This window comes from Nestor notabilis, unplaced genomic scaffold (genome assembly GCF_000696875.1).
Source record: "Nestor notabilis isolate BGI_N333 unplaced genomic scaffold, ASM69687v1 scaffold18245, whole genome shotgun sequence".
Lineage (NCBI taxonomy): Eukaryota > Metazoa > Chordata > Aves > Psittaciformes > Psittacidae > Nestor > Nestor notabilis.
In genome coordinates this window covers 5,070-15,186 of record NW_009929044.1, presented here as the reverse complement: position 1 = coordinate 15,186, position 10,117 = coordinate 5,070, and the positions used below count along the sequence as shown (strand labels likewise).

General features: G+C 53.6%; 1 protein-coding gene across 1 annotated transcript in view; it reads left to right on the top strand.

Annotated features, from left to right (window-relative positions):
- Positions 1 to 452: 452 nt before the first annotated feature.
- SMG5 (SMG5 nonsense mediated mRNA decay factor) overlaps positions 453 to 10,117 on the top strand; it is a gene marked incomplete at its 5' end in the record, with an annotated part of 12,182 nt that continues 2,517 nt past the window's right edge. Inside the window, 16 exons of the mRNA XM_010014813.1 lie at positions 453 to 575; positions 1,105 to 1,228; positions 1,640 to 1,796; positions 1,961 to 2,050; positions 3,111 to 3,200; positions 3,781 to 3,859; positions 4,126 to 4,251; positions 4,656 to 4,724; positions 5,508 to 5,716; positions 5,829 to 5,966; positions 6,512 to 7,204; positions 8,023 to 8,192; positions 8,450 to 8,525; positions 8,950 to 9,125; positions 9,267 to 9,425; positions 9,633 to 9,692. Of these exons, the coding sequence (XP_010013115.1) occupies positions 453 to 575; positions 1,105 to 1,228; positions 1,640 to 1,796; positions 1,961 to 2,050; positions 3,111 to 3,200; positions 3,781 to 3,859; positions 4,126 to 4,251; positions 4,656 to 4,724; positions 5,508 to 5,716; positions 5,829 to 5,966; positions 6,512 to 7,204; positions 8,023 to 8,192; positions 8,450 to 8,525; positions 8,950 to 9,125; positions 9,267 to 9,425; positions 9,633 to 9,692 (2,539 nt within the window). The remainder of the gene's footprint in view (positions 576 to 1,104; positions 1,229 to 1,639; positions 1,797 to 1,960; positions 2,051 to 3,110; positions 3,201 to 3,780; positions 3,860 to 4,125; positions 4,252 to 4,655; positions 4,725 to 5,507; positions 5,717 to 5,828; positions 5,967 to 6,511; positions 7,205 to 8,022; positions 8,193 to 8,449; positions 8,526 to 8,949; positions 9,126 to 9,266; positions 9,426 to 9,632; positions 9,693 to 10,117) is intronic.

The following is a 10,117-nucleotide window of genomic DNA, read 5'->3' as shown; positions in this document are numbered from 1 at the left end:
CCTGCTGGGAATCAGAGGGATCAGCACTTCCCCTTCCTGGTCACCCTTCTGCATAGGAAACAGCCTGCTTCAAGCTTCATCCCACTGCAGGGAGGCTTCGAGGGATATGGGGACAGGAATGAGGCACTCACTGCCTGTAATCCACAAGGGTTTTACTCCCCAGCTTTACTTGCTGGTGGGGTTGTTGGAGGTTGCAAAGGACCTTCAGGCCACGTGAGGAGGATGCTGGTGAGCAGAAGTGGATGCTGAGGTTGGTCACAGACCTTTGGGTGGGTTCTTCATCTAGAGGAAGGTTCTTGAAGAGGAAGATGTAGAGTCGGCAGCTGGGAAGAGCCGATTGCAGGTTTTGGCCATGGTTTAGAGGTTCCTTGGTCTGATTTTTAGCTGCTTTCAGGGGAAAAAGCTCGTGAATTCATGTTTTGGGCTGGTTTGGAATCGCTGCTGGCCTGAAGCTCTCCTCCTGTGTCCCCTTGCAGAGCAGTGGTGGAGGCTGTTCATCGCCTGGATCTCATCCTGGGGAACAAGGCAGCGTATCAGGAGGTGTTCAAGCCAGAGAACATCAGCTTGAGGAACAAGTAAGTTGGGCAGAGCAATTGCTTTGCACCATTCCCTGGGGAAGAGCCCAGTGAAGGAGCCCCTGGAGCTTCCAACACAGTGTAAGCAGGTTGTTGTGCTCCTCGTGGCCTGGGTTTGGGAGCAGAGGCTAGATTTGAAGCACACGGCCCATGGCTGGAGACTGTCGCTGAGCAACGACCAGGTCACCTCACCCTGGCCAGTGTCTTCCCTGTGTTACCACCTTCCCTGGGTGTGAAAGCTCCTCCCAGGCCCCGAGGGTGCCCAGCAGGGATGAGTTCTCCTGCCTCTTTAAGCTGTCAAGACAACCCTTGGCACGACCCTTCCTGCAGCTCAGGAAGCTGCTGGTGGCCCATTGACCCAAGGTGACCATGAGCACTTGCAGATGCTGTTGTGGGGGGGTGATACAAGGTGTACCATCACCCAGGGCCCAGCTCATCCCTTGTAAAATGCTCTGGGCTTCCTCTTCCATGCTTACCAAGTGGCAGCTGCACTTGGAGGTAGATGTGACTTCTCTGCTCTCTGTCGCAGGCTGCGGGAGCTCTGTGTGAAGCTGATGTTCTTGCACCCAGTGGATTATGGAAGAAAAGCAGAAGAGCTGCTCTGGAGGAAGGTTTATTATGAAGTTATCCAGCTCATTAAAACCAATAAAAAGGCAGGTATCTGGGGCTCTGGCCTGAGAAAGCCTCTGCCTGGGCAGTGGGTGTCTCCCCATCTTCAGAAGCTCCCATCTCCCTGTGGAATGCTGGTCTCCAGAGGCACAGTGTTCCCACTTGTGTTTTCCAATGCCACAAGCCCTCTCCTGGTGACCTGGTGCTCTGAAGCTGTTTCAAGTGCTTTAAGCAGTCACCTTGATTTTAATTACCTCTTGTTGCAAGACTTTCTCCTTCTTGATGTTGACCCTTACTCTGTCCCACTCGATAGAGCATCGCTGAGCAAGAGAGGGTACACACCTGTGCAAAGCTCCTCCTGAGCTACCTCCTGTCCTGCTTCCTACTTGGTGTAACTGGGGTGGCCAGTGCAAATGTTACCTGGGTTACCAGAGCCTCCTTTCTCCTCCCTGCAGCACATTCACAGCCGTAGCACCCTGGAGTGTGCCTACAGGACTCACTTAGTAGCTGGGATAGGGTTCTACCAGCACCTTCTCCTCTACATCCAGTCCCACTACCAGCTGGAGCTGCAGTGCTGCATCGACTGGACACACGTAACAGACCCTCTCATAGGTTAGTGCTTGGGTTCACTGGTGAGGACTCAATCTCTGGCTGGACAGAGGGGCTTGAAAAGCTTCTTTAAGCCTGCTAAATGGGCCTGGTTGTCCTGTGACCCCCAGTCAGCAGGGTCTGTCCAGCAGCCTTTGCCCAATGGTGTGTGTGATTCCCTCATGCAGGCTGCAAGAAACCTGTGTCTGCATCGGAGAAGGAGATGGAGTGGGCCCAGATGGCTTGTCACAGATGTCTGGTGTATCTGGGAGATCTGGGTAAGAGCAGCAGCAGCTTTTGGGGTGTTTCATACAGTGAAAAGATGGTGCTTGGCCAGGGCTGAGTCCCTCGTTGTTAGCGACCAGCCAGAGGGACTTGTGGACACTGGTTTCCCTCTGACGGGTTTGGCAGTGAGTGGTGTAAGCTGGGATCCTCCTGGCTCCCTGAACTTCACCTCAAGCTTTAGCTTTAGGCAGGTAGATGAGATGGGAAGCAGTGGCTCATGGAGGCCTTCACTTCCATTGGTGTTGTTTGGACAGTGTGAAGGCAACTCTGAGACTTCTCACTTCACATGTGCCTCAAGGCTGCCTCGCTGCTGTCACCAGCATGGGCATGACACAAAGGCAGGTTTCTTAAGGAATACTGGGAGTCAATCCTGAGCTTTAGGCCACCCCAGGTTCTTCATCACCGTGTCTGGCTCCACATCATCCCTTTATAGCAGATAAAGGTGTCTCTCCCCCACGTGTGTGGGGTAAGTGTGTCAGCGTCTTGTTGTGAACACAGGGGAGGGAAGGCAGGGAGGAACATGGAGCTGGGTGAGAACCAGCTCTTTGAAGTGTGACACAGCTCCTGGAAGCTCTTTCCCCTTCTCATTGGGCATGAATCAGCCTGAAGATGGCTTTGTCCCAAAGAAATGGCTGATGGGGGTAGGAAGAGTGACTGGTGGAAGAGAAACGGCCTCATCTCTTCCGTGTGCTTTCACCTCGGGTTTCCAAAGTGCCTCCTGTTGTCCAAACCCTGAAGGCACAACTATGTTACTAACTCAGCTGCCTTGATGTAGTTTTCCCACTCTGCTGCAGCAGAACATAGTCTGAGGCACTGGAAAACGAGGCATTTCAAGGATACATTGATCAGCACTTAGCACATGGAGCAGAATTTCTCCCCTTTGCTTAGGTGCTGTTACAAGTGTTGAGGGCTTCACGTGTGGTGTGCAGTGAAAACAAGAGGGTTTCATGGAATCACGGGGTGCTTTGGGTTGGAAAGGACCTTGAGACACCCAGTTGCAACCCCCTGCCACGAGCTGTTTGGTTTTGATGCCTGCTGTGTGGTTTCTTTCAGCTCGCTACCAGAATGAGCTGGCAGGCGTGGACACGGAGCTGCTGGCTGAGAGGTTTTACTATCAGGCCCTTTCTGTTGCACCACAGATTGGTGAGTGAGTCTGTAGTTGTTCAGATCCCCTTGCCACAAGGTGACTCCACCACGTTGTGAGGTGGCAGGATTCTGTCCTGCTGCTGAGGGAGGGCTGGCTTCAGCCTCTGCTCAAAAATCACTTCCTTTGAGAAGCTTCCTTGCTGACTCCCCAAAGAGAGGAGTTAAACCAAAGTGCCCTTCACCAGTGAGTGAAGTGTGTATTAACTTCCTCATCTGCTAACCCCGAGAATTTGTGTGCCACGTAACAGAGCAGAACTCTTAGATGCTGGTGAGATGATGTCTGTGGCAGGAGGAGTCAAGGCCATGGCATTACAGGAGGGGAAGGCATTGTTTGCTCTGCTTTCTTATGCAGAGAACTGGCAGGAAGGTGGGGAGGATCTAAAAGCACTACAGGACATGAAACAAAAAGCTGTGTGCCTGAAGGATTGAGTAGCCCAGACCTTTGTACTCCAGCTTTACTACTGGTTGTGCCTCCTGGCTCCCCTCCTGGGGAGAAATGTAGTGAGAGGGAAAGGATCTGCTTTCTAGGGCCACGACAGGATTGTCACCTAATGCCATTGCCCCTCTCCCGTGACAGGCATGCCCTTTAACCAGCTGGGGACACTGGCAGGGAGCAAATACTACAACGTGGAGGCCACCTATTGTTACTTACGCTGGTGAGTGTGTGTCCTGGACAGAGAATCAGTGCACTCTGGTTGTGGGACCACGTTCTTGTCTCCTTTACTTGGGGGCCTGTTTGCAGCGGCTCAGTTTCAGGGGACATCAGTGGGAAGCCAATAGCCCAGCAGGCTCAAAGCAAAGCACTAAGTACCCGTCTTCATGCTGAAGTGACTGAAAAGCTTTATGGCTTTAATACAAGCCCTAAAATGTGAGTAACCTTGTGGCAAAGTAACCGGGGCTGTGTTCTCTTTGGGGGTCTCAGCATCCAGTCTGAAGTGTCCTTTGAAGGTGCCTATGGGAACCTGAAGCGGCTCTATGACAAAGCAGCCAAAATGTACCACCAGCTGAAGAAATGTGAGACCAGGAGGTTGTCTCCAAGCAAGAAGAGGTGAGAGGGGAAAGGAGAAGGTTTGCAGTGTCCCCAGAGTCATCCTTGGGGCTGGGAGCAGTGTCTCTGCAGTGGGAACTGCAGGAACGGCTGCCTGGAGGCAGGGCTGTTCCCAAGATGTTGAGCTCCCATTCCTGAGCTCTCAGCTCCTCATTTCAGGACAAAAGCTAAATGCTGGCTCGTTGTAGTGTGTGAGATGAGACATTTTCTCTCTCTCCCCTGGAGCTGGTGACTCTTCCTGAGGGTTGAGGCATATCTGGGACAGTTTGAAGTGCACGAAGGGTCTTTTTCCTCTGTAGTTTCCTCAAGATGTGGTTTTGAGTGGAGACCTGATTTACCTGTGCACAGAGCTCTGCTGGTCTGGTCCATTCTGCTTTACAGTATTTTCTTCCCAATCTTTTTAGAGGCAAAGACATTAAGAGGTTGCTGGTGAGCTTCATGTACCTGCAGAGTCTTTTGCAGCCAAAGAGCAGGTGAGGTTACAGCACGTTCTCTCTCCTGTTGCTAACTCAGTAATGGGCATTCAGACCTGAGAGACACTGTTCCTGAGGGTTAACAGTGCCCGTGCTGAGGCTTCCTGCCAAAAGGGCCAAGACTTCAGTTACCCTCATGGTGGAACATCTGAAAACAGAGATTATCCCCTTTGAGGCTTCTCCCTTTCAGGCGGAACAAACTTGCTTCTCTTTCCTCTCCCACATCACGTTCTCTCTTCCCCTTGAGAGTCTTCTGCCAGGCTGGGTCAAGTTTATCAGTGTCTTTATGGGTTTGGGTGCACTGGGGACCCCAGATTAGCTGCACTGCTCCAGCTGCCATCTCCTGAGTGCCAAACACAGAGGGGTAGTTGTTTTCCTCAGCCTGCTGCTGTGCCAGTGCAGCCCACTATGGGACTAGCTTTCAGCTACTGCCTACTACCAGAGTAGATCTTCAGTGCTCCTTAAAATAGCTGCTCCACACTTCTTTAGTGCCTAAGAAAACTGGGAATGGCTTCAATTCCTCCAACTCCCTGAAAAGGATGCTTTGCAGCCAGGTTTGGTTTGTAAGGAGGAGGCTCCTGGAGCCTGTCACACTGGGTACTGTGTGTGCTTCCTTTGAAGTAGCTGATAGCTACAGAGAGTTGGGAATATTCTGCCAGGGCTGCAAGTTAAAGACATGGGAGTCGAGTGCTAAAGTATGGCCCAAGAGCCAGGTTTGGGTCAGCTTCCCCTCAGGCCTGAGCCTGCAATACTAACCCTGGTTTGGTTTTGCCTCTCGTTGAGCTCTCTGGATTCCGAGCTGACATCTCTGTGCCAGTCTGTGCTGGAGGATTTCAACCTGTGCTTGTTTTACCTGCCCTCTCCTCCTAATCTGAGCTCAACTAGTGAAGATGAAGAAGAGTATGAGAGTGGCTACTCCTTCCTTCCTGATCTCCTCATCTTCCGCATGGTGATCATCTGCCTCATGAGTGTCCACAGCCTCAAGAGGGCAGGTAACAACTGCTTCCCTCAGGGGGCTCTCGTCTTAACTCTTGCCTCAGGATGTTGACAGTCGTGGTCTGGACTCGTGCTTGCTCTTCTCCACCTCCTGCTGCCTCCTTGCAGGTTCCAAGCAGTACAGTGCAGCCATTGCCTTCACCCTGGCCCTCTTCTCTCACCTCATAAACCACGTCAACATCCGCCTGCAGGCAGAGCTGGAGGAAGGGGAAAATCCAGTGCCAGCCTTTCAGAGTGACAGCACAGGTGAGCTGGGTCTCCTGGAGGCTCCTCCTTTGCCTTCCTCAGTCTCCTGGGGGTGGGTTTTGGTGCTGGGTGGGCTTAGAGACATCAACACTTCTGGGTGCTGAAATCCCTCAGGATGGGTGACGTGCTGAGACCGAGACGCTCCTCACAGGGTGAAAACATGGCTTTCCTTGTTGTAAGGAGTTATCTTTCTGCATCTCTTGGCAGCTCATTCACCCCAATCTGTGCTCCTTATTTTCTGTGTCTCTATTTGCTGCTATTTACTGGGCTTTTCTCCTTACTCCTCTTTTCTCCTCCACTGAGATGATTTGAGGTGAAACATCTGAGCAGAGCCTCGGGGGGGCAGATCTTGCTCAGCAAACCTCATCCCTACTCACACTGCCCAGAGAAGCTGGGGCTGCCCCATCCCTGGCAGTGTTCAAGGCCAGGTTGGACACAGGGGCTTGGAGCAACCTGCTCTAGTGGAAGGTGTCCCTGCCCGTGGAGCTGGAGGAGGTTTAAGCTCCCTTCCAAGCCAGGTTCTGGTCTCATTTCGTTGCCTGCAGATGACCAGGAACCCCGGGAGCCGTTGATTGAGAAGGAAGCTGAAGGTGACCTGGCAAATCATCAGCCCAGTGAGGAGCAGAGGAAGAGTGAGAGCAGGAAGAGCAGGAAGTATTCCCGCCTGTCCTGCCTGCGGCGCCGCCGCCCCCAGCAGGGGGACGAGAGCGACCTGAGCGAGGGCTTTGACTCCGACTCGAGCCAGGGCTCCATAAAGGGCAGCGATGGCTCTGAAAGCGGCTCAGAGAAGAGCGACGAGGAAGCAGAAGCTGCTTTTGATGTGGAGACGGACTCTGACATGAACAGCCAGGAATCTCGCTCCGACTTGGAGGACATGGAGGATGAGCCGGGCGAGGAGGGAAGCGGCCGCGGCAAAAGCGGGCCCGAGGAGGCCCTGAAGAACTGTGTGGATGGCAGCGGGCTGGGGGACTCCAGGAGCTCCGGCGTCTCGAAAGCTGAGGCTCCAGACCCAGCCCTCAATGGGCCAACCTCCCTGAGCACGAGCGACACCAGCATAGCCAGTAACCTCCAGGCCATGTCAACCCAACTGTTCCAGACCAAACGCTGCTTCCGCTTGGCTCCCACCTTCAGCAACATCCTTCTGAAACCCAGCAGTGACCCCCCGCTTTTGAAGGATGGAGTAGAAGGCAAACCATGTGTCAATGGAGATCTGGAGAAGTCCAGCTTGGCAGAGCCAGGTAAGGAGCAGTGGCCTTGTCCCGTGTATTTGGTTGCAGGTCTGGGTCTGTTTGCTGAATTCCAGCCCTTCTGCTGGGACAGGTTCTCCTTTGGGCAGGTTTGGAGGAGCAGGTTGTCCTGCAAGTGCTGGGGCAGGGCTTGGGTTGGGTGTTTCCTCAAGAGCTTTACTGTTCCTGCTGGACATCCAGGAGTATGTGCACTGAGCAAAGGACCTGCAGCCAGCCAGGATTAGCCATTGCTCAGGCTAAACGCCGAGCAGGCAGCTCCGGTGATCCAGAGAATTCCAGCACCTCTTAAGGATTCCCTTCCTTTTTCCCCATGTGGAACCTCTCTAATGAGAAACTTCCAAGTGCTTTTGGTGCTGGGCAGTGCAGGAAGCTCTTCTTGACATGAAGCTCTCAAGGAGTCGGGCTGTAAGATGGGACCTGGGGGCAGGTGAGAGGTGTTGGGGGCCTCTTCCTGTGCCCCTCTGACACTGTGGAGCTTCCACAACTGTTTAGAGGGGGGGGAGTTATAAAAAACAGCTTGAAAGGGAGAGGGGATGCACTACAGGGAATTGTTTGAGTCTCAGATAAACCCACACGGGCCTGTTTGTCATTCCTGGAGCAAGGAAACACTTTGGCAGCCTGTTGGGTTCAGGCTTTGCCAGGATCGGGAGGGGAACTATGATGTTAATGGTTGCTGGCTCCCAGCATTGCTTCAGAGCCACTTGAAAGAGAGGGGGGTAAAGGAAGAAACAAACCATGTGCTTGGCTTCTCCAGGGGTTCAGTCTAATATAAACACATATTTCTGCATAATTTTCCCTTTGTTTTCCAGACGATGTGTCTGACTCCGAGGAAAGCATTTCAAGTAACAAATCCTGCAGGAATGAGCGCTCCCTTCAGGAGAAGCTGCAGATCATGACCAACGAGGGGCTGCTGCTCACTGTCAAGGTGTTCCTGGACTGGCTGAGGACAAACACAGACCTCATCATCATGTGTGCTCAGGTGGGAGCTGGGGTGGGTTCCAGGGTGCTCAGTTCCTCTGGGCTGGGCTGCTGAGGGCGTAGGAAAGGTGCTGTCCCAGGCCTGGACAGGATGGGAGATGTTAAATACTCCTCAGCTGAATGAAGATGATCTTGATTGAAGAAGTGGAACGAAATTTCTCCTTCAGCTCATCCTGAGGCCTCTGAAAGGGGCTGGAATTCCCAAGGGAGTTGTAGCCATCGCTCTTGACCTTTGTGTTCTGTGTTCTGCTCCTGCAGAGCTCTCAGAGCCTGTGGAACAGGCTGTCAGTGCTCCTGAACCTCCTGCCTTCTGCTGCAGACCTGCAGGAATCAGGTACTGGGGGGGGAATGTCACGTTTCAGCTGTCAGGAATTGCCATGAGGGGGGAGACATCTGCCAGCAGCACTTCGCTGCTGAGCACAGGGGGAAGCAGCATCGTGTGTGTTGGTTTAAACACCATTCCAGTTAGATTTGAGCTCTATTAGTGCATCACATACAGCTGACAAGACACTGGCACACTCTCCCCTGGGTGTGAAGCCTTTATGTGGCCAGCCCCTTGAGAATTACCTCTCAAGGGTGTGATTTGTGTCATGGCAATCGTGGAAACTAGGTTGGAAGCTCCAAAAATGCTCATGCTGTGCCCTGCACCTCAGCCTAAAGGTGGCTGTGGAGAAGCAGAGCTGAGCTGGGAATGCTTGTCTGTTGGAACAGCTGGGACAGAGAACGCTCCCATTGCTGCTCTCCCCCTCATCCTCCAGGCCTGGCCCTATGTAACGAGGTCAAGGACATTCTGAGTGGTGCTGAGCTCCCAGACCTAAAAGCCAACTTGCTGCTCCCAGAGGATGTTGCTCTGCGGAACCTGCCTCCTCTGAGGAGCGCACACAAGAGGTTTAACTTCGAGCAGGACAGGCCCATTTTTACACCCCTCGAGGAGGTGAGTTGGGCTAAATCCTGGCCGAGCTGCTCTGCTGGAGGCCTCATCCTTGCCCCACGAGCTCCCCTTCTGCTGGTGGGAGCTGCTCAGGCTGCAGCCCCCGGGGGGACGCTGCTGCTGAGGCCCTGCTGCTGCTTTCAGTCCATCGTTCGGATCTGCTGCATTCGGAGCTTTGGCCACTTCATCACCCACTTGCAAGGCAGCATCCTGCAGTTCAACCCCGAGCTGGGGATCTTCATCAGCATAGCCCAGGCAGAGCAGGACAACCTGCTGCACCAGGCCCAGGCCCAGTTCCACATGGTGAGTTGGCAGAGGTGGGCTGATGCTCTGCGCTTGGCACAACTACCTGGAGGTTACTATTAGCTTGTAACTAGAAGCACGGAGCTTTTTTTGGGGGGATGGAAGTTTCACTCCTTAAAGCTGCCCAGGTGTCCCCTTTTCAGCCTGTCCCCCTGTGAGCTTGTGTGTTTCCTGCTAACTGATGTGGAAGTTTGGTTTTGTGACTAGGCTGCAGAGGAGGCTCGTCGGAACAGGCTGATGAGAGACATGGCTCAGCTGCGACTGCAGGTAGGAGGAGATGCTGCTCCCAGCCCTGCTCCTTGCTCTGACAGCCTTGTTCCAGTGACCGAGGGTGAAGGACCTTCTCCTAATGTCCAGTCTGAACTTCCCCTGGTGCAGCTTCCTCCCATCTCCTCATGTCCTGTCTCTGGTCAGCAGAGAGAGGAGATCAGCACCTCCCCTTCTGCTTCCCACTTTGAGGGCTGTGATGAGGCCACTCCTCAGCCTCCTCTTCTCCAAGCTCCAAGTGACCTCAGCTGCTCCTAAGTCTTGTCCTTTAGACCCTTCAGCATCTGGGTCCCGCTCCTCTGGATTCACTCTGATAGTTTCATGTCCTCCTTCTGTTGAGGTGCACAAGAGCTGCCCACACACTGCATTGCCCACTGTGCACCTCCCTGCCCCACTGCCTGCAGCCAGGCCTCTGCTCCCTGTGC